Source organism: Lontra canadensis, unplaced genomic scaffold (genome assembly GCF_010015895.1).
Source record: "Lontra canadensis isolate GAN:19392208 unplaced genomic scaffold, GSC_riverotter_1.0 scaffold1, whole genome shotgun sequence".
Classification (NCBI taxonomy): Eukaryota; Metazoa; Chordata; class Mammalia; order Carnivora; family Mustelidae; genus Lontra; species Lontra canadensis.
The window spans coordinates 11821623-11844707 of NW_022630995.1; the positions used below are offsets into that span (position 1 = coordinate 11821623).

A 23085-nucleotide genomic window follows, 5' to 3' on the forward strand; every position below is an offset into this window, starting at 1 on the left:
GCCTTTTCTGCATTATTTGAGAGGATCATATGGTTCTTAACTTTTCTTTTATTAATGATTAATGTGATCTAGCATGTTAATGGATTTGTGAATGTTGAACCACCCTTGAAATCTAGTAATAAATTCCACTGGTCATGATGAATATTCTTTTTAATGTACTGTTGGATCCTACTGGCTAGTATCTTGGTGAGAATTTTAGCATCCATGTTCATCAGAGATATTGGTCTGTAATTCTCTTTTTTGATGGGCTCTTTGCCTAGTTTGGGGATCAAGGCAAAACTAGCCTCATAGAACAAGTTTGGTACTTTTTCCTTCCATTTCTATTTTTGAGATAGCCTCAGGAGAAATAGGTATTATTTCTGCTTTAAATGTTTGGTATAATTCCCCCGAGAAGCCATCTGGCCCTGGAATCTTGTTTTTTGGGAAGTTTTTGATTATTTCTCTAATTTCCTTGCTGTTGATAGTTCTGTTTTACTCGTAATATGCTCTTAAAATTGTCTGTATTTTCTTGGTGTTGGTCTTGATCTCTCCCCTTTCATTCATGATTTTATTAATTTGGGTCCTTTCTCTTTTCTTTAGGGTAAGGCTGGCCAGAGGTTTATCGATCTTATTAATTCTTTCAAAAAAACCACCTTCTGGTTTCTTTGATCTGTTCTACTATTCTTCTGGTTTCTATTTTGTTGGATTTCTGCTCTAATCTTTATTATTTCTCTTCTCCTGCTGGGTTTAGGTTTTATTCACTGCTCTCTCTCCAGGTCCTTTAGGTGTAAGGTTAGCTTGTGTATTTGAGGTTTTTCTAATTTTTTGAGAAAGACTTGTATTGCCATGTACTTTCCTCTTAGGATTGCCTTTGCTGTATCCCAGCAGTTTTGAACTGATGTATTTTCATTCCCATTAGTTTCCATGAATTTTTTAACTTCTCATTTAATTTCCTGGGTGACCCATTCATTCTTTAGCAGGATGCTCCTTAAACTTCAAGAGGAAATTCCAAATTTCCTCTTGTGATTGAGTTCAAATTTCAAAGCATCATGTTCTGAAAATATGCAGGGAATAATCTCAGTCTTTTGGTATCAGTTGGGACCTGATTTGCGACCCATTATGTGCTCTATTCTTGAGAAAGTTCCGTGTGCACTGGAGAAGAATGAGTATTCTGTTGTTTTAGGATGGAATGTTCTATATATCTCTGTGAAGTCCGTCTGGTCCAGTGTGTCATTCAAAGACCTTGTTTCTTTATTGATCTTCTGCTTAGATGATCTATCTATTGCTGTGAGTGGGATGTTGAAGTCCCTTACTATTAATGTATTATTATCAATGTGTATCTTTACTTTGGTTATTAATTGGCTTATATAATTGGTTCCTCCCATGTAAGGGACATAAATATTTACAATCATTAGTTTTAGATCTTTGTGTTGGATAGACCCTTTAAATGTGATATAGTGTACCTCTACATCTCTTACTACAGTCTTTGGTTTAAAATCTAATTTGTCTGATATGAGGATTGCTACCCCAACTTTCTTTTAAGATCCATGAGTGTGGTAAATGGTTGTCCACTCCCTCACTTTCAGTCTGGAAGTGTATTTAGGTCTAAAATGAGTCTCTTGTACACAGTGTATGGATGGATCTTTTTTTTTCTTTTAATCCAACCTGATACCCTGTGTCTTTTGATCAGAACATACATCCTAGACAAATCTGAAATGGTTGGAAACCACAACAGAAAAACAAATAAAACCAAAACCAAAACCAAAAAAAAAAAAAAAAAAAAAAAAAAAGAGCATGGGGAGAGAGACTAAAATCTCATAGGGTGGGCAAAGCCACGTGATCTACATTTTCCTGATTGAATTTTGTTTGGTGTGTTAGAAGACACTACATCTTAAAGTTACAAAGAAAGCAGAACTTATGTGTGTGTGTGTGTGTATAAAATTGAATAGAGTGAAAAAGGACTAAAACGAAGCATATATCTATAAAATGTAGATGTGAAAAATAAAAGTCAAACACTGACTTAGAAACATCAGTTGGTAAAATAAGAATCCAGTTGAAATGGGAAAATGATTAAAAAAAAAAGAAGAAATGGAAAAATTTAGACTGAAAGATAAACAAATAGTGAGAAAACACCGAGAGCTTAATGTACTGTTTTCCCCTGGCCCTGGAGTTTTACGGTCTTGTGGGATCCACAAACTTGTCCACCTATTCTTCCAGTTTGTCTTCTGGGCGAGGGGCCTGCTATGCTGTTTTTCAGGTGTCAGTTTGCCCAGGCAGAGTTGCCCCACCCCTTGCCAGGGGTCTGGGCTCAGTGTAAGCGGGTCCTTTGTGTCACTTTTGTTCCCCGAAGGCTCTCTGCACCTCTATAGAGGATCAGAGTAAAAATGGCCGTACCCAGATCTCTGACTCAGAGCTGAAAGATCGCATTCCCACTTCTTCAATAAACACTCTGGGACAAATAGTTTTCACTTTTGCTTGTTCCAAACTCCACAGACTCTTGTGGTAGGAGCCTACTGTAATGCCCCCTGCGGGAGTCCCAGGGACTCCTTTTGGGGCTACTGTCCATTGAAACTGTGAGCTGTTGTGGGATCATGTGTGTACCCTGCTCTGCCGCTTCCAGGACACGGCTGGGTGTCACCCTACTGTCCTTTCTGGGGCACCCACAACCCTGAGAGCTGTTGCCCAGTAGTGGGCACAGCCATTTCACCCCTCCCAGGGAATGGTAAATGGCTTATGAGTTCCAATCCTTTTCAGGGTGCTCAGGCAAAAAGTGGTCACCTAATTGGCCCCCCTTGGGGCTTATGGTGACCTGAGCTGAAAATCCCTTCTTGGGCTTGCTGACTGTAACCAGTTTCCCCTCCAATGCTTGGGTACCTGCTGGTTCAGTCACCCCTGTTCGTTCTGTCTCCTGGAATCCCGAGACTACAGTAACCTACTTAGAATTCTGCCCTTTTTATCCCTGAGCCCCTTTCAGAAAGGATGTCTCACTGGAGTAGATTTCTAGGAGTTCTGATTTTTCCCTCCAGTGTTATCATCACTTTCCTATGGCCAACTTACAGAGACTCCCCCTCCCCTCCATTTATCTTCCAATAACTCCCCACAGATTCACCACTCCACACCTCGCACCATGCAAAAAGCATTTGCTTTTCTGTTTATAGAATTTGAGATATATTTTCTTACATCTCAGGCTGAATTCATGAGTGTTCAGAATGATTTGACAGATATCCAACTAAATTCAAGGGAGCAGATGAAACAAAGTCTCCTACTCTTCTGCTATCTTGTCTCCTCCCTATAATATTATTTATATAGCATATTAATTATTGTATTTATGATTTACATTCAAAGAAAATGGAGTTAATTTGGTAATATAAAGTGGAAGTTTGTAAGCAGTACAATCACTGAGATGTATAGAGAAACTGTAGTTTAATTCATTGTATATCCAGGTATGATGACCTAAGATGAAAGAGTTTTGTTGTAGAAAATAACTAAAAATTTGGTTAATAACTTAAAAAAAGTTCCTATCTTTTACTGACTTTTGTTGTATAGAATGTGGTAGATTAGATTAATAAATTTCTAATTTAGAACTTTGCTGTAGTTAAATAAGTAAGGAAGTACCAACAACTCTCAAACATAAATTTATTATTAATACAATTTATATTTCATTCCACAAATATTTATTAAGTGCTTCCAAATTTTGCACTGTGCTATAGGTTAGATATAAAATGATTAGTAAATTCAGTGCCCTACCCCCAAGGAGTTTATAGTAATATTGTGCCACTAAATAAGTAAATAAACCAATAATATATGATTATTGGGCTCACATATCCAAAGAATAGGGAACAACAAATTGTTTACTTTAGAGTGGATATGTAGGGATATCTACTCTGAATTGAGATGCAGATTCATGCACATGGTTGGAGAAAACATATTTCATGAAGGTGAGCATTAGGTATATAGGTCTAGAAGCAGAAAAGACCTTGGTGTAGTCTAGGAACCAAACAACAACAAAAGGGGAAAAGTGAGATTTAAAAACAAACAAAAACCAAAAAAACAACAGCAACAACAAAAAACAAACCAACTGGAGACTAGACAGGGACAGATCATGTAGGGCTTATAGTTTTTAAGAACTACTCAGTGATCTAAGAGAAAATTAAGTGTATGGTGTCCTGTAGGCAAGTGAGAAGAATTCAAGAAGTGAGTCCTGGCCTTCCAATGCTGCTGGAAACTGGGATAGGAAGATGGAAGAATGGTGATGAATGTTTTTATCAACTTAAAGAGCAGAATCCAAATTCCCTACCCTACCAGAGCTCGTTACTTCCATAGGCGGGGAAGAACCAACTGAGAGGGTGTCATTCCTTCTGTGTAGTTGCCTGAAGTCAGTGCAAATGATGAATCTTGGAGCTAAAATAATTATGCTGGGACAAGCAAACAAAGTGAATGCAAGAATGAGATAAGATTCCAGAGTCATAAAAAAATAGGAAATGAAAATTTGATAGAATCAAAGTAGTATCACCAGAGAGTAAGTGAGTTTTAGCAGGTAAAAGAGGGTAAATTGTCACTCAGATTCACTCTGGAAATTAAATATGAATGTGTATAATATAATTTCATATCCCTAACATTCATATTTGTGTAGTAAAGAGTTCATTAAACACCTTACATGGCAAAACAATTACAACCTGGAGTCTGAGGAACCTTTCAATGAAGTTGAGGGAGTGAAGGGGAACAGAAGATAAGGGGAAGACTTCATTTAAAAACATGTAAAAGTTCATGTCATTGAGGAATAGTGGATTGTGGAAGATGATGATTTCTCATTTCTATATGCTAGATGAAGTGGCTGTAGTTGCCAGATTAGTAGTTGCATAATAAAATACTTGGTGGAATTTTATAGGTATGTAATTAATGTTTCCAGATAGAAGTCAAGATACTCAATTAAATTTGAAATTCAGATAAATAACTATTTTATTTAACCCAAGTACATCCCAAATATTGCATGGAAGATATTCACACTAAAAGGTATCTGTTACCTGAAATTCAAATTTAACTAGCATCCTTGACCTTTATTTCCTAAATTAGTCAACTCTATCCACATTAAAATTAAGAGATTCTTTCTAATACAACTGCATGCTGATACAACTATGTGCTATGCATTGTTCTCTACAGAACATTCAAAATGAGCTACATCCTGGCTCTTGTGGAATCTCCATTCTCGTGTGTGTGTTTGGGGCTGGTGGTACGGTGGGGAAGAAGCATGGGAACTGACAACAAATAAATAAACAAGTAAATAGACTGTAACAAAAGTAAACAATATATAGAATATTTTATTTTATTTATTTATTTTTAAAATATTTATTTTAAAAAGATTTTATTTATTTAGAGAGAAACACAGTGAGAGGGAACACATCAGGGGGAGTGGGAGAGGGAGAAGCAGGCCTCCCACTGAGCAGGGAGCCCAAAGCCAGGCTCCATCCTAGGACACTAGGATCATGACCTGAACTGAAGGCAGACTCAACAACCGAGCCACCTAGATGCCCCTAAAACATTTTGAAAGGATATTTTAATAGAGATTGAGTGGCTTTTTAGCATATGTAATAACTTTCTGTAAACAAATGGAGCATAAGATAATTTCAAATGAGTGAGTCAGATGCAATTTTGAGCAGGTGTGCCTTTGTATGCAAAAGGTGGGAAGATATGTAAGGTTAACAGGTAATCTAGAGCTGAGACTGGATATAAGTCATATTGAGGAGACAATGCATAGGATTCTAAGATTTATTGGATACGAAATCTGAAAGAGATGTTAAGTGTTGATGACTCTATAGAGTATGACATCATTAAAAGATATATCTGGGATGTGATAAAGACCACTGAGTACATTAAAAGAATAGTTAAATTAAAAGTGTTGGCTCCATTTACAACAATGTGGTTGGAACTGAGCACAATACGTCAATCAGAGAAAGACAATTATCATATGATCTCTCTGATATGAGGAAGTTGAGAAGGAGAGTGGAGGGATTGGGGGGTAGGGAAGGAAAAAATGAAACAGATGGGATTGGGAGGAAGACTCTTAATCTTACAAAACAAACTGAACGTTGCTGGGGGAAGGGGGGGTATGGAGAGGATGATTGGGTTATGACACTTGGGGATGGTACATGATATGGTGAGTGCTATGAAGTGTGTAAGTCTGATGATTTGCAGACCTATACCCCTGGGGCAAATAATACATTATATATTAATAAAAATAATTAAAAAAAAAAAAGGTCGGCTCCACTTTTCCTAGTCTATGTCAGGAATTCTGAATGTATTTCCATCCCAAAAGTGCCTCCAGAATGACCAAGTTACTTATTTCTGAGATCCAGGCCCCTGGGAACATCCTACCTCTGACTAGACAAAATAAGCTGATATTTTCTGTCTCAGGGAAGTTGACATACCCCTTATCCAATGACTTGATTTGAAACCAAATTCTCCCACATATTAGTTGTTTGCGTTTGGTTAGTTCAGCTAACACCTAAATATTACAGAACATTTTCATTTTGCACGTATGTACATATGACTCATAGAGGAAATAATGAAAAAAGGCAGGTGTAACAGCGATGTTCTACAGACATAACACCATCTCTATAGTAAGAACAAGTGCAAAACAATAGGTGATATGATTGGTAGTTATCCATCTCTCTTTGAGAAACAGAAACTATTTTCATAATTATTTATAATAATGCAAGCAATGATAAACTCCAAATTGCTAACACTGATATTATTACTTCTCATTTTGGAGATGGAAAAAGTGCAACACAGAGACTAGCATACTTTCAAATGTCACAATGAGTAAGCGACAGACTTAGGATTTGAACCCAAGGAGGCTAACCTCACCGCTGTGCTCTTAACCATTATGCAATTTTGCCTGATAATACCTGTGATTGATTTAAAATTTAGCAGCATTGTATACTTCTCAAAAATATTTCAAAAGGTCAGAGAAAATCAGGAAATGCTGGCTCCTTGAAGACTCTAATGTATCTATATATTAAACTAAAATTTTCCCAGGAATAGAACAATTAGGAAAGAATCCATCACCGCGGCTTGTGAAGACGCATCTACCAATTGATCTCCTTCCTAAGTCTTTCTGGGAGAACAACTGCAAGGTACATTCCACATGGCAAGTCATTTTTTTAATGTGACCCTATCCCTTTAATCATGCACATAATAAGCAATTGCTCAAATATTTTGTTTGATACCATGAGAACTGAATTACATGAAAAAGTGTTTCCATTAAAAATTGATGTATTTCAGCCTAAATCTACATATTCAAGTTTGTCAAAGGTATGTGGCAACAGGATCCCCTCGGCACAGCATCGCTGCTATCATTCCCCAGCTACCCCAGATACGCTGGCCGCCTCTGAAAACTCAACCTAAGAATGTCAGTTCGTGTTTGGTTATTTGACAAAACTCTCCAGTGAAACCTTTGTGTCTGGATATTTGCTTCTAGGAACTTTTAAATTTGAAATTCAATTTCTTTAATATTTGTGGGACTAGTCTAATTATCTATTTCAACTTAACTGAATTTTGCTAGTTTGTGATGGGTGAGGAATTCTAGGTTGTGGAATTTTGTAATGAAAAGTGTTTCATAATTCTCCTCCTTTTTAAAAAGATTTTATTTATGTATTTGAGTGAGAGGCAGCAAAGGGGGAGGGAGAAGCAAAATCCCTGCTGAACAGGGAATCTGATACAGGGCTCTATCCCAGGACCCTGGGATCATGACCTGAGATGAAGGCAGATGCTTAACTGACTGAGGCTTCCAGGCACCCCCATAATTCTCTTCTTATTCTTTCTTTGAACAGACTGTATTTTTAATAGCAATTTTATTTTTAGAGCAATTTTAGGTTCACAGCAAAATTGAGTGGAAGACAAAGAGATTTCCCAAATGTCCCCTGCCCCTACACATGCATACCTATTATCACTATCCCCCACTAGAGTGGTACATTTGTTCCAGCTGATGAGCCCACATTGACACATCATAATCACCTAAAATTCATAGCTTACATTAGCTTACTTAGCTTACATCCCTCTTGGTATTGACTCCATAGTTTTCATGGAGGCAATGAAAATGTATACACCTTCTTATGAATAGAAATCTAACTGTATGACCTTTTCCAAAAGGTAGAAGACATAATCATATGTAGGTTTTTCAAATTGCATTATTTCACGTAGTAATATGCATTGGAGGTTCTTCTATGTCTTTTCATGGCTTGATAGCTCATTTCATTTTAGTGCTGTGTAATAATATTCCATTGTCTGGATGTATCCCAGTTCATTCATTCACCTACTGAAGTACATCTTGTTTCCTTCCACATTTTGGAAATTATTAACAAAGCTGCTCTATATATCCACTAGCAGTTTTTTGTGTGGACCTTATTTTTCAACTTTGGATAAACACCAAGCAGTGTGATTGCTGGATTGTAGGTAAAACTATGTTTAGTGGTGTAAGAATCGCCAAAGCGTCTTCCAAAATATCAGTACCATTTTTGCAATCACATCAGGAATGAATGAGAGCTCCTGCTGCTCAAAACCTCACCAGGATTTGGTGACAGTTTTCTGGATATTGGTCATTCTGATAAGTACAGAGTGCTGTCTCATTGTTGCTTTAGTTTTCACTTCCCTGATGACGTGATATTGAGCATCTTTTCATACTCGTTATAATTTTTTTAAGATTTTATTTATTTATTTGACAGACAGAGATCACAAGTAGGCAGAGAGGCAGGCAGAGAGAGAGAGGAGGAGGCAGGCTCCCCGCTGAGCAGAGAGCCCAATGTGGGGCTCGATCCCAGGACCCTGGGATCATAACCTGAGCCGAAGGCAGAGGCTTTAACCCACTGAGCCACCCAGGCGCCCCCATACTCATTATAATTTTAACGGCTGTAAGATTTGTTGTGATACCTCCTGTTGTTGTTTTTTTTTTTCTTGATATTGGTTGTGTGTCTTCTTTTTTTTAGTCTTGCTAGATGTTTATCGAGTATGTTCATTTAAAAAAAAAAAAACAGCTTGTTGTTTCATTAATTTTCTCTGATTTTTCCTGTTTTTAAGTTCATGGATTTCAAATCCATGTGATTTTCTTCTTTTTTCCCTGCAGATGATTTATCTGGCTCGAAATGCCAAGGATGTTGCAGTCTCATATTACCATTTTGACTTAATGAATAATTTGGAACCTGTCCCTGGTCCCTGGGAAGAGTATCTAGAGAGATTCATGACTGGAAATGGTGGGTAGGCCTGGACTTGAAATTAATAAGCACTTTTCCTTTTTAATACCACTAATAACTATTACTGGTGTGACTTTTCCTATCAAAACATTTGCTCTTCGAGGCCAGTAAAAAGTACATTTAAATAGCATTAAAAAATTAGATCAACTGTATCTAATATTTTACTATGACATCACTATATAAATTTGGTATTTAACATTGGCTTGATGAAAATATTCTTAAGTGTTTTTTCAGTAGCTAGAAATCCATTCTCATTTCCAGTTACAATGGAAATTCTTTAACTTACCCAAATCTTTAGTTAGATGTTTTATACACCTGTTTATAGTATTTAGTTAATATGAGTATTTAGTAGAATGGTTTCCTACTATGTGAGGCTAAGTAAAACCCATATGGAGGCCAATGTATTTTCATTTCAAAAGCTTCCTCTGTACTTTATATTTTTTTAATCTGACTGTATATCCATAAATGGCTAATTGTATGTTTTTATTTGGCCTTATATATTCTGTTCCCTTGATTACTAAATTCCACAAAATGTTTGTAAAATTTGACGTATTGTTTAGAAACAAACCTTTAATTTGATGAATGCCTAACAGTAATAGATTTTCTCTTGTTTTAGTGGCTTATGGTTCCTGGTTTAATCATGTTAAGAGCTGGTGGAAGAAAAAGGAAGAACACCCAATACTTTTCTTGTACTATGAAGATATGAAAGAGGTAAAATGGTAGAAATTCATTCTGGATAATTCTCCCATTACATCCTAGGTTAAAGGGTTAATATATATTTTCAGCTTAATCTATGGAATAAAGAAAAAAAAAATGATGTGATTATTGTGCCTCTTCTCCATGCCTGCTTACCCAAATCTTGCTAAGATTGTTAGTGACTTCTTTTTTTTAATCTTTTTTTTATTTTTTAATTTTTTTATAAACATATAATGTATTTTTATCCCCAGGGGAACAGGTCTGTGAATTGCCAGGTTTACACACTTCACAGCACTCACCAAAGCACATACCCTCCCCAATGTCCATAACACCACCCCCCTCTCCCAACCCCCCTCCCCCCTGCAACCCTCAGTTTGTTTTGTGAGATTAAGAGTCACTTATGGTTTGTCTCCCTCCCGATCCCATCTTGTTTCATTTATTCTTCTCCTACCCCCCTAACCCCTGACGTTGCATCTCCACTTCCTCATATCAGGGAGATCATATGATAGTTGTCTTTCTCCGATTGACTTATTTCACTAAGCATGATACCCTCTAGTTCCATCCACATTGTCGCAAATGGCAAGATTTCATTTCTTTTGATGGCTGCATAGTATTCCATTGTATATATATACCACATCTTCTTTATCCATTCATCTGTTGATGGACATCTAGGTTCTTTCCATAGTTTGGCTCTTGTGGACGTTGCTGCTATAAACATTCGGGTACACGTGCCCCTTCGGATCACTAGGGTTGTATCTTTAGGGTAAATACCCAGTAGTGCAATTGCTGGATCATAGGGTAGTTCTATTTTCAACTTTTTGAGGAAACTCCATGCTGTTTTCCAGAGTGGTTAGTGACTTCTAGTGGTGAAATCCATGACATTTTTACCTTCTTATACTTTTTAACCATTGTGTTTATTGTGAGCACCTTCTCTTGCTGAAATTCTTTCCTACATTTATTTGGTAGGTTATCACATTCTCCTGGCTTTCCTGTAGATCTCCATCTGTCACTTAGTCAGCTTTCTTTGTAAGCTGTTTGCTACATTTTGGTGATGGTAGCCATGCCTACTATTGCCAAAACTCTTCATGTGCTAATGACCCCCCTAAACTCCATTTTAACTTCTACCCTAATTCAGACCCATGCTTTTATTAAAATGACTCTTAAATTGAACACATTCAAAACTAAACTCATCTTGTCTCTCTCTCTCCAACATTTAATCCTTTTCTTTTTTTATTCTCTCTTTGGTTAATGATGTTATTTGTCTATTAATTGTCTTTTTTTTTCCTGTAAATTTTTATTTAAATTCCAGTTAGCTGGCATGCAGTGTTATACTGGTTTCAGGTGTAGAATTTAGTGACTCATCACTTATATACGTGTCCATTAAGTTTCAAAGTTTGAAAATACATTGTTCTCATTTACTTCCATATAGTGGTGGTTTCACCATATTGTGCACATCCCATTTTTTCACATGCCCTACCTATTATAACTCAAATCCCTCTCCTTTACCCTTTTACTATCTCCCTCATAGTCTGGGAACTCATAAGCATTTGTTTAGTCTCCTGTGTGAGCTAGTATCAGTTCAAATACTGCTGCAAGTCTCCAGGCCTAGTTTGAGGCAATTTTACCCAAATAAGGCAAACACACACACACACACACACACACACACACACACACATTTTATGTGGAAACCAAGTTCCTCTATTTTAAAAAGCTTGGAGTTACAAATGAGGATACATTTTAAACTTTTAGATTCATGATGAAAGGTACAATATGTATCATTCTTATAACTACATTCACAGCACAGACTATAACACCTTACACATACATAGGGGCTCTTAGGATCACTTGTATGAATAATTCATTGCTTGAATGAATAGATAAATGAATAAGCAATAATAACATCTTAGAGACATCAGTCTTCCTTTGCATATCAAAAACCACACCCCGTGTAAATTTTCCTTTGATCCAAGTATCTCAAAGAAAACCCCAGGGTATTTTCACATCTTAACAAAAAGAGTCCTCTGAATTTTTCTGCTCTGCCTAGGCTCCCACCTTCCATCACACTTGTTTGCAATCCATAAAGAATCTATCATCAAAACTTTACTATTGCCCATTTATACCAGGCTTGAGGCAGTTAGTTTCCAATTTTCAGGCAATATGCAGCTGTGAAACTGAGGTGGTTTTATGAAAAACACCTAAAAAGTGGGAATATCCCTTGAGTCTTTGCCACAGTATTGCCAGAACTTCCCTTGTAAGGAACTCCCTGCCAAAACATACACATGTGTATACATGAACACACACGTGCAAGTTAGTGACTTATCACTAAATGTTGTGGCTTCCCTGTATAAGATATAAAGTCCAAGTCCTTAAGTGGGACATCCAAGGATTTTTCATTTTTACCTCAATTTATCTTTCCAACTTTATAGTCTCTCTTATTCCTATGAATAACTCAAACCTAACTTCAACCACTTTGCTTTTTATTCTGTCCCTTCAAGATACTATGAGACCCTATACTGCCAAGTATTTTGACTATTTTTCCTACTGGAAATTCACTCTCCAATATTTCAGCAGACTACACATCAGGGAAAATTCTGACTCATGTTTTTCAACTTAGCGTAGATATCACCTTCTCAAAATATTTCTAGGCGTATCCATATAAAATTTAGTTTAGCTTCCTAAAAGTTGCAAATATTGTTTATATCATTAGAATCTGGAAAATGATTGATTCTTGGAATTTGTTCTTTCTATCCCTAATAATTAATGAATAACTTAATGTATCTTCATTGGAGTTTTGTTTTGTTTTAAGATTTTATTTATTTATTTATTTGGGAATGAGAGAGAGAATGAATATGGTCAGGGGACAGGGAGAGGGAGAGGGAGAGAGCCTGAAGCAGACTCCACGCTGAGTGTAGAGCCTGACTTGGAGCTCAATCTCACGACCCTGAGGTCATGACCAAGTTGAAACCAAGAGTTGGTTGCTCAAGTGACTGTACCTCCCAGGTGCTCCTGGAGCTTATTTTTAATAATTTATGTTCTGGCAAAGTCTAAGATAAGTAATCTAAGGCAAACATACTTGAAGTTGTTCAGAAATTTATTATTTTTGTTTTGAAATGTTATTAAAAACAAGAAAAGAATTTTGATTAAGAAAAAATAAATAAAGGCAGGATGAATAAAGACATGCTTGGTCCCTAAATATTTACTGTTCAAATCTGATTACAACCTGAGCTTAAAATAGCTGTTATTTTTTCCTCCAAATATTAATATTTAGTCCAAGCTTTATTCTTATTGTACTTTATATAAATTAAATATATGAAAGTTAGGAGAAATAAAATATTTCATCTCTTTTTGCCAAAGACAAATTATTGATTTTTTCATTTTTATGATTAATTTAAAAAAATGACCCAAGAAAATACAGATTGACTATTCAGAACCAACATTTAAGAAAACAGATTATAAATATTATAGTTTTCACATTATGTTAATGATGTTTTTGCTTGCCATTTTCTTGGGTATGTCTCTTTAACCACTAATAGAATCCGAAGCGTGAAGTTAAGAAGATTGCTAGATTTCTAGAGAAGAATTTGAATGATGAGGTCTTAGATAAGATCGTCCATCATACCTCATTTGAAATGATGAAGGATAACCCGCTGGTGAATTATACACATCTACCAAGTACAGTGATGGATCATAGCAAGTCCTCTTTTATGCGTAAAGGTAAATATTTTGCTGAGTTTAATTACCCTTTCCACTTTCTTGTGAATTACTCTGAAAGGAGGTGTAATGATCTCTAACAAGTTACTTAACCAGTTTTGTCACCAATTTCTTCATCTGTAATGTAAGGACACTAAAAAGACCTACCATAAATGTTACTGAACTAGATTAGAAATTACTAAAGGAAATAATACACTCTAAACCCGTGTTTATACCACTCTAAACCTGGTATTTATAAATACCAGAATACCTTGGGTATTTGATGTATATCTCTTCTTCTATTTACTGTGCTACTAAATGGGAGTAGTTTTGTCAATTCTGATGAGTCATTCCAAAATTGTTTTTTCTTTATCTTAAATCTTTGCCTAAATAGGCATAGGCCTCCCTCCTCTTAGTTATAAATTAATGTCACTCAATACAGGACCATCTACTTTAAAGTCTCCATATCACTTAGAAAACAGTGGTCATGGGTGGCTCAGTGGGTTAAGCCTCTGCCTTCAGCTCAGGTCATGATCTCAGGGTCCTGGGATCAAAGCCCAAATCAGGCTCTCTGCTCAGCAGGGAGCCTACTTCCCCTCTCTGTCTCTGCCTGCCTCTCTGCCTACTTGTGGCCTCTCTGTCAAATAAATAAATAAAATCTAAAAAAAAAAAAAAAGAAAAAACAGCGGTCACTTTGTTAAGGATTCACAAGGAGAAAGGACTTTTCTTTACCCTCTGGGAAGATTTTGCTCCCTAAAAATACTGTCTGAATTATAAGAAACATGGAATCCAAATTAAACATAAAAAGACTACAGTAGAGGAATATGGCATTTGCTATTGATTTCACTGAAGCAAATCCTGCATATTGTGGCTAATTGTATATTATTTGTGTCAAAAATATTTTATTAATGATAAAAATAATACATTTAACAAATTATTAACTTAAACAAATTTGAGAAGCTATCCACCTAATAATGTCATCTTCTGTTGTCAAAATTCCTTACTGAAGTAGAAATGAAGGGGTAGAATTTCAATTGGCATGCTAGGAAGTAAACATAACTCTAGAAATGTACTGTACATACAAACATATGGCTGAAAACCCTTGATTTTCAAAGGGTTATATGGTTAAATTTTTTCTAAAACATTTTTCTACATTACTTATCAAAATAGCAAATAGTCCTGGTATTTTCAAATTTTTTTTTTTAATTTTCAAAAATGTTACATTTAACTTTTCAAAACTAACCTCTGGTATAAGAAGGCAAAGTAAATTTTTCATTGTAAATGGTGTCTAAACAAAGTCTGATGCTCACCCAAACACACTTTGTTGATGGAGAAAAACCAGGAAAAAAACCCAAACCTTGTAACTATACAAGGCAAATTTCTCACTTTGTCAGATTATCTGAAATTAACTTCCAGGAGGGTTTTATTTCCAGTCACATAAAAACTGATACCACCCAGTGATACCTCAATAGGGTATAAAGGTAGATTAAGTAAGTTTAGTATCTCAATTCTATAGTTTCTCCAACTTCAAGTAGAAGAGACTGCATGCTAGTCTCATAATAGAGATGGTCTTTACATCCCCTCTGGAAGTGATTAAAAAAAAGACAAAAAGGCCAAAAACCCCTTCATGGTCAGATTGATCTGGGGTTTAAGCAGGCTTTGCCATTCCCTGAATCTATGACTTTGAATACATTTAATCAATCTGCCAAAGGTCTAGTTACATCACGGAAAATATGGAGAAAGTAATAAGATCTGTGACATAGTTTTGGGGGAGGATTATGGTAAATGACATATAAGCATTTGAAATATTTTTTTTTCTGACTTTAAATTATACATTAAAAAGTACCACATCTTTTTAGTCTAAATAGTTCGATTTGTTTACTCATTTATTCATTCATGCCCTCAACAAACATTTAAAAAATACCCATTTATTCATTCATTTATGTTTAGGAAACACTCTTCATGAACACCTGTATGCAGCACATATTCTCTAGAACATGCAACAATGAATGACACATGCATTTGCTTTAAGAAGCTCATAATGTAATGCAAGAGGCATGCATGTAAATGGATTCTAAACAGGGTCCAGAGTGACTATGAACAAAGTGCTGGGTATACTCAGTCTAGGGGAATGCCATGTCGGTTAAATCAATGTCATAATTTAATCACACAATAGTAAAAGTAGGGAGAGATCAGATGATGTCCAGTGGATATACTTAAGTCCCAAATTGCAACAAAGCATAAAAATCTTGACTTTTGCCAACATTTACTTCATCAAAAATTTTTTTAAACTTCCCTCTTAGTGAAGCAAATGTGTTTGTGTATATTACATAATTAATACTCAAAATAGAAAATCATTAGAATACTTTATATATGACTCCTTATTGTTTAATTTGTGCTTTTTGTTTTTAATGACATTTTTACAGATGGGCTATTCCAAATATACACTACTTTCACATTTCATAGAGCTCTTACCATCTGGTTAACAGAGAACAAAGTATAGTAACCATAATAGGGATGTTTTTCATTGAAAGGATTTGAAATCTTCACCCAGCCATCATGGGTTAATGTAGCTTTAATTCAACAGGATATATTTAATATTTCATAAAATAACAAAGCCAATGCTTATCTCCAAGCACATTTACAGTATAAGAATTTATTTTTCAGATAAATATTTGTAAGCATCCAAGTATAAGAAACTAAAAGCAAATTTGTTCCCAAAACTTTTGCTGTTGTAAAGATGGTTCAGGAATGTCATACATTTAACTTTAAATGCTATTCTTCTCATCCAAAATGCAAATACAGTATAAGACTAGTGAACTTAGGGAAAATGGTATCCTTTAAGTATCATACCATCTTTGTTAATAAATTCATAGGAAATGGTACTTATCAACTTTCTAGTTCATGGATTGTTTGTGTTGATGACCAGTTCTTGTATAGTTTCCCAAACTAATTCATGAAATGAAATCTGCCCTGACCTTTGATTGAATGTTCAATAGTAACCGTATGACCCATGACAAGCAGAAACACTAAAACAACCTATTTCAGGAAACTATTGTATGGTCCATAAATTTAGACAGGAAAATTAACCCTTTCCAGAATGTATCTTTAAGTCGGTCAAAATCATAATGAGACATAATGAGACATTTCACAGCTGTCAGAATGGCTAGTATCAAAAAGATAGGAAATAACAAATGTTGGCAAGGATGCAGAGAAAAGGAAACACTTGTGTGCTGCTGGTGGGGTGTAAATTGGTGCAGTCACTGTGGAAAACATGGAAGTTCCCCAGAAAATTAAAAATGAAGTACTGTATAATCCAGCCATCCACTACTAGGTAACAAAGTGAAAACACTAATTCAAAAAGATATATGCCCCGCTGTGTTCACTGTAACATTATTTACAATGGGCAAAATATGGAAGCAACCCAAGTGACCATCGATAGATGAATGTGGTATATTCATACAAGGGCGTACTACTTGCCACAAAAAATATATAAGTAAAACAAAATCTTGCCATTTGCAACAATATGGATGGACTTGGAGGTTATTATGCTAAGTGAAGCAAGTCAGACAGAGAAAAACAAATATCATACAATTTCACTTATATGTGGAATCTGAAAAAAATAAATAAAACAAAACAGAAACAGACTCATAAATACAAAGAACAAACTGATGATTGCCAGAGGGGAGAGGGATGGAGGAAGAGGTGAAATAAGTGAAGGGAATTAAGAGGAACAAACTTCTAGTTATAAAATAGATAAGTCACGAGGATATAGAGCACAACATAAGGAATATTGTCAATAATATTATAATAACAGATGACATCTCCACTTATGGTGATCATTTCTTAATGGATATAAGTGTCAAACTACTATGCTGTATCATGGAAGCAAATATAATACAGTATGTCAATTACATTTTTTAAAAAAGTCAGATTCTATTTAGCTCTAAATCATGTTTCTAGATGGCAGGAACGACCAGTGAAGGAGAAATGGCATTTTAAATTATTCAAATACAAGGAAAGTCTTTCTTTAACTCTTTGCACCCTTTCTTTTGGTATGCATGCTATTTCCTTCATAATGGAAATACATTATTCTTTCACATGTTTTCTTATTTATTTATAGGGACTACAGGTGACTGGAAGAATTACTTCACAGTGGCCCAAAATGAGAAATTTGATGTCATTTACAAGAAGGAAATGTCTGGAAGTGAGCTTCAGTTCCGCACAGAGATTTAAAGAGCCTACGTGACCAATCTGGATAAGAATAGAGCTGTAATTTGTTTAAAGGGGGCAGTTATGACCTGACTTGGGCAATCAAATCAATGTATAAAGGAGAAAATGTGCTTTTAAAACGGATCTGTGTGTGTGTGTCATCAATCAGGGCTTAGGTTTGCTCCTGACTCTGAGTTTCCAAAGTCCTGAAATTTAGGGCCAGTTGTTATGCTTTTGTAGGATATTCTTGCCTTTTCCTAGACTAGTATGGACAACAGTGAGGGTACTTATCCTACTCAGCCTTTGTGAGTTATGGCTTAGAATGAAGTTCCCCTCCCTATTAACATGGTCCAAGAAATGTTATTTGCACACTGACACTACATTGCGTAGCTCTGCCCCAATTCCCTTTGGTGAAAACTTGACCCAGGACGCTCTGTTCCACTGTTGTCTTCCGGGTCTCAAGTTGTTCCCTGAGTCATCGCTTGTCTTATCACAGTGGCACTATTGGGATAACACAGCTCGTGTCCTAGATACTGGGGTTCAGGTTTTGGAAATGTTGTTCCTATACCTAATTTCTTAGCATCCAAAATTTCAATTGCTGAGCATCTAATTTCTGGGTCTCCACAGATGAAAGGTCTATCTACACTGGTCTCCCTAAGTTTCTCCCATGGGAGCTGCCGCTCTGCTCTCAGAGCCTGGACTGAGGCTGCAACTTGCTTCCTGTGGAGTATCCTCCCTAATCTCAACAGTGTCTTCCAAAATGCTGAGAATTGACTATTGCCCTGGGATTGTCCCCATCTGGAAACTTCAGTTACCTCATTTTGTGAATTTTTTTGGTGGAATTTCCCAAACTGGTACCTCAGAGGGAGTGTCTAGGCTGAATCTCCACTTTGCCCTTCAGACTCCATATCCCTTCTGTGTACCATCCCACACGTATGGCTATCAACCCGGGCTCTTTGATAAATGCTTCCAGGGAACATTTGTTTCTCAGCTCCAGCTCTGCTTTAGATGTAGTTAACTATACCTCCACGTGCAGCAAGGTCTTTTGCCTGTAGGTACTATCGACATGTGCCAACTTGTATGCCACGCCCGAGCTCCCAGATTCAAGCTTGGTTTGAGCCCCCTGGGCCTAACTTGTTCTGGAGAAGAGTTCTAACACATGATAGACCCCCTGAGCCATAACCGAGAGAGGTATGATAAAATCAGGTGACAGTGTTTTCCCTCCACAGGTGAATTTGCAGATGGAATAGTGCCTCAAGCATGTATCTTCTCTCTTCCCTAGCTCCAGCAGGGGATTCTTCTAATGCCAACTGCAAACCTCTGGGAGTGAGATACACAAATAAAAAAAAAAAAAAAAAAATATATATATATATATATATATATATGATTTTGAAGACAGTTTTTTGATAGGTTTATTATAATATGTATTATAAATTATTTCAGAGTATGAAAATTATTTTTAAGTTCCTTAGAAATATGTTTAGTGGTAGTTAATCTTGAATACCTAAGAGTATTGTGAACTAGTCCCAGTTTTCTGGAATACTCTTGACAACAAGGAAGTAAAGCCAATCATGGATGTATTTGCCTTATTTATTTTGATTATTAAGTTAATGTGACACAAACTTTTGATTATATGGTTTACTTTTGAAAAATAAAAAAAGCGTCTGTCTGAGCTAGTCTTTAATCTGGGTGATAGATTGGCTGCACTAACTGCCTTCCCTAGTAGGATAGGATAATTCCTATTTTCCCTAATTTTCCATTGTGGAAATAGTTTCTGTAACTGGACTTTATTCAAAAAAATTGAGTAAGTTTTAACTATGCCCCAGGTATTTTTCTAGGCATTGTACATAGAGTAGAGAAACAAATAGAATTTAGATTTTCCTTTACGTTTCTTATAGGTTGTTGCATCTGATCCAAATGCCAACATACTGTTGGCTCTCATCAACTCATGTTTCACACCACATGGTAGCACTCCTACTAGAATTCCAGTTTTAGAAGTACATGATATCCTTTAAAATCATTTTTAAAAACTGCCACCAAATTAATTTTCCTAAAATAATGTTTTTATCATTATTTTTCCTATTCAACAATCATCTATATAATTTTCAAACAAACAAATTGCAAAATCTCATTCTATTTTTCTCTTGCCAAAGCAATATTGTAAGGATAGTAATAGCAAATATTTATTATGAAATTACTCCCACATCCATGGCCCCTCACTAATTAATTCAAAAACTATTTTCCAAGAAATCAAAATGTGTCTTAAAAAATTGTTTCACATTAGGGCATTTGAAGCAAGTACTAGCATTTGTTCAGAGTAGGTGCCATTATTAATAAAAGGAAAAGAGCCACAAAACTCCCAAGGGAAAGGCATTTTAAACATGGATTTTCCTTTCGTGAAATGCTTAAACTTTGGAAAACCAAGCAAATCAGATTTTAGTTTCTCATCTGTAAAATAATGTAATTGGTTCATGTTTCCTCCATATTCTAAAACTCTATAGCTATACTTGCCTCCTTCTTCCATAACCAAACTGTTTTAATCAGCGCCTGAATGTTCTTTGTGTTTCCTGTACCAGCACTTCAGTTCACATCAGGACTTTTTCCTTCCAACCTCATTCTCACAAACACCTAGAATTCCATATTTCCACTTCTTTAGAGTAAAAGCCCAAATACGATTTCACTTCAGCCAAGAGTTCTCTTACCACCCTTTCACAAAGAAACTTCTTCAATCCCAGTCTTTGGTATTTGTCCCCTGGATAGTTTATCTGAAAGTTACTAACTAAAGTGGTATTATCCTAAAGCACCATTATTTCTTTGGAGCAACCTACCTATCAACAAATTAAGCTTTGTTCATTGAAGAAAAGGACGGGCTTTTACCTATAGTGCTTCCACAATGCTTGGCTCCATGTTCTGATGAAATGATGACATTTAGAGTCACTTGAATACATCTAATAAAGTTCATTTGTAAACCTCTTTTTTGCAAATTCATAAACTATTCCAATACACATCAAATGACGTGAATTAAATAAACATTGCATATATGTATTGCATTAAAGATCAAGGCACTTTTCCATGCTAGATTAAATTATAGCCTCAGACTCCTTCTTAACACAACACTATATTGATATATTAATTCACTGAGGTTGGTATATGTGATCATCAGTTTTATATGTCAAGTTGTCTAGGCTATGCTACCCAGCTATTTCACCAAACTTGGGTATAGGTGTTGTTGTACAGGCATTTTGTAGACATGGTTAATATCTACGATTAGTTGACTTTATATAGGAACTTATTGTTGATAATCTGTGTGGGCTTGATCCAATCAGTAGGAACTGAGATATCCTGAGGAAGAAGAAATTCAGAAATTCCATTTAAGGAATGCAGTATCAGCTCCTGTCTTAAGGTCTGAAGGTCTGCCTTACAGATTGCAGACTTGCCTAACTAGGTCCTACAATCATACAAACCAACTCTTTGCAATAAATCTCTTAATATATACATATGTGTGTATGTACATGTATGTATATACACACATATGTGTATAACATACATATGTAATGTATGTATGTTTTCTCTGTGTGTGTATATATATCCCAATTGGTTCTGATTTATGTGATAAAAATGAAACATCAAAAATCATTAAAAGAATCAAAAATGTTAACAATTTATTGGATGACAACTCTTCAGGTCTTCCTTCCTTGTTATTTGTTCCAAGCAAAGAACTGAAGTCCATCTGATGTTGAAAGAATTTTCTTCCAAAGAACTACAATACTTTGTCTTAATTTCTAAGAAGGATGAAAGATCTCTATGCTGAAAACCATAGTATACTGATGAAAAAAAAGTCAAAGAGAACACAAATAAATGGAAAGGCTTCCCATGTTCCTGGATTTTAAGAATTAATATTGTTAAAATGTAAATACTACCAAAAGCCATCTATAGATTCAATGCAATCTCTATCAAGATCTCTGTCATGATTCCAAAGGTATTTTTTACAGAAGTAGAAAAAAAATGCTCAAAGATTTATATGGAATGACAAAAAATCTCAAACAGCCAAAGCAACCCTGAGAAAGAAGAACAAAGCTGGGGATATCACTCTTTAATTTCAGGCTATACTATAAAGCCATAGTCATCAAAACAGTATGATACTGGCATAGAAACAGGCAAATAGATCAAAGGAACAGAATTGCAAGCCCAGAAATAAACCCAAGCATATATAGTCAACTAATACTTGACAAAGGAGCCAAGTACATTCACTGGAGAAAAGATGTCTTTTCAATAAGTAGTGCTGGGATAGATATTCATATGTGAAAGAATGAAACCAGACCTATGTTTTACAACGCTCATGAAATTAACTTGAAGTGAATTAAATCTTAAATGTAAGACCTGAGATCATGAAACTTTTAGAAGAGAACATAGGAACAATTCTCCTTGCCATGGGTCTTGGTAATGAATTTTTGGAGATGACACCTAAGGCACAAGCAATAAAATAAAAATAAATAAGTGGGAATACATAAAACTAAAAAGCTTCTGCACAACAAAAGAAACCATCAATAAAGTGAACAGACAACCTACAGAATAAGAAAAAATATTTGTTAGCCATATATCTGGTAAAGGATTAATATCCAAAATACATAAAAAACTCATACAACTCAACAGCAGAATAACAACAACAATAAAGAAATAAAAAAATAACCCAAATAACAGATGGGCAAAGCACCTGAATAGACATTTCTCCAAAGAAGATATACGAAAGGCCAAGAAAATTTACTCAACATCATTAGTCCTTAAGGAAATGGAAATTAACTTAATGGAAATTAATATAAGAATGAGATATCACCTCATGTCTGTTAGCATAGCCATCATCAAAAAGATAAGAGATAACAAATGCTGTTGTAGATGTGGAGAAAAGGGAAACTCTGTGCACTCTTCGTGGGACTGTAAATTGGTACGGCCACTATGGAAAACAGTAAGGGAAATCCTCAAAAAATTAAAAACAGAAGTATTATATATGATCCAACAATTCCACTTCTGGTAATATATCCAAAGGTAACAAAAACACTTACTTGATAAGATACCTGTACCCCACATTCTAAGCAGCATTATTTATAATACCCAAAATATGGGGACAACCTAAGGGTCCATTGCTTATGTATATAAAGTAAACATTTTTTTACAATATTTACAATAGGCAAGACATGGAAAACCTAGGTGTCCATCAACAGATGACTGCATAATGAAAACATGATACACACACACACACACACAC

At 35.5% G+C, this 23085-nt stretch overlaps 1 protein-coding gene across 2 annotated transcripts in view; it reads left to right on the forward strand.

Annotated features, from left to right (window-relative positions):
- The window catches only part of SULT1B1 (sulfotransferase family 1B member 1), a 28647-nt gene extending 10681 nt beyond the window's left edge, over positions 1 to 17966 (forward strand). Inside the window, exons 4-8 of one of the 2 annotated variants that reach the window (XM_032845783.1) lie at positions 7015 to 7112; positions 9098 to 9224; positions 9841 to 9935; positions 13454 to 13634; positions 17734 to 17846. In XM_032845783.1, coding sequence (XP_032701674.1) covers positions 7015 to 7112; positions 9098 to 9224; positions 9841 to 9935; positions 13454 to 13634; positions 17734 to 17846 — 614 coding nt within the window. Of the gene's footprint in view, positions 1 to 7014; positions 7113 to 9097; positions 9225 to 9840; positions 9936 to 13453; positions 13635 to 17733 lie in introns of both variants that reach the window. The other variant, XM_032845703.1, reaches the window with a different exon arrangement.
- Positions 17967 to 23085: the final 5119 nt, after the last annotated feature.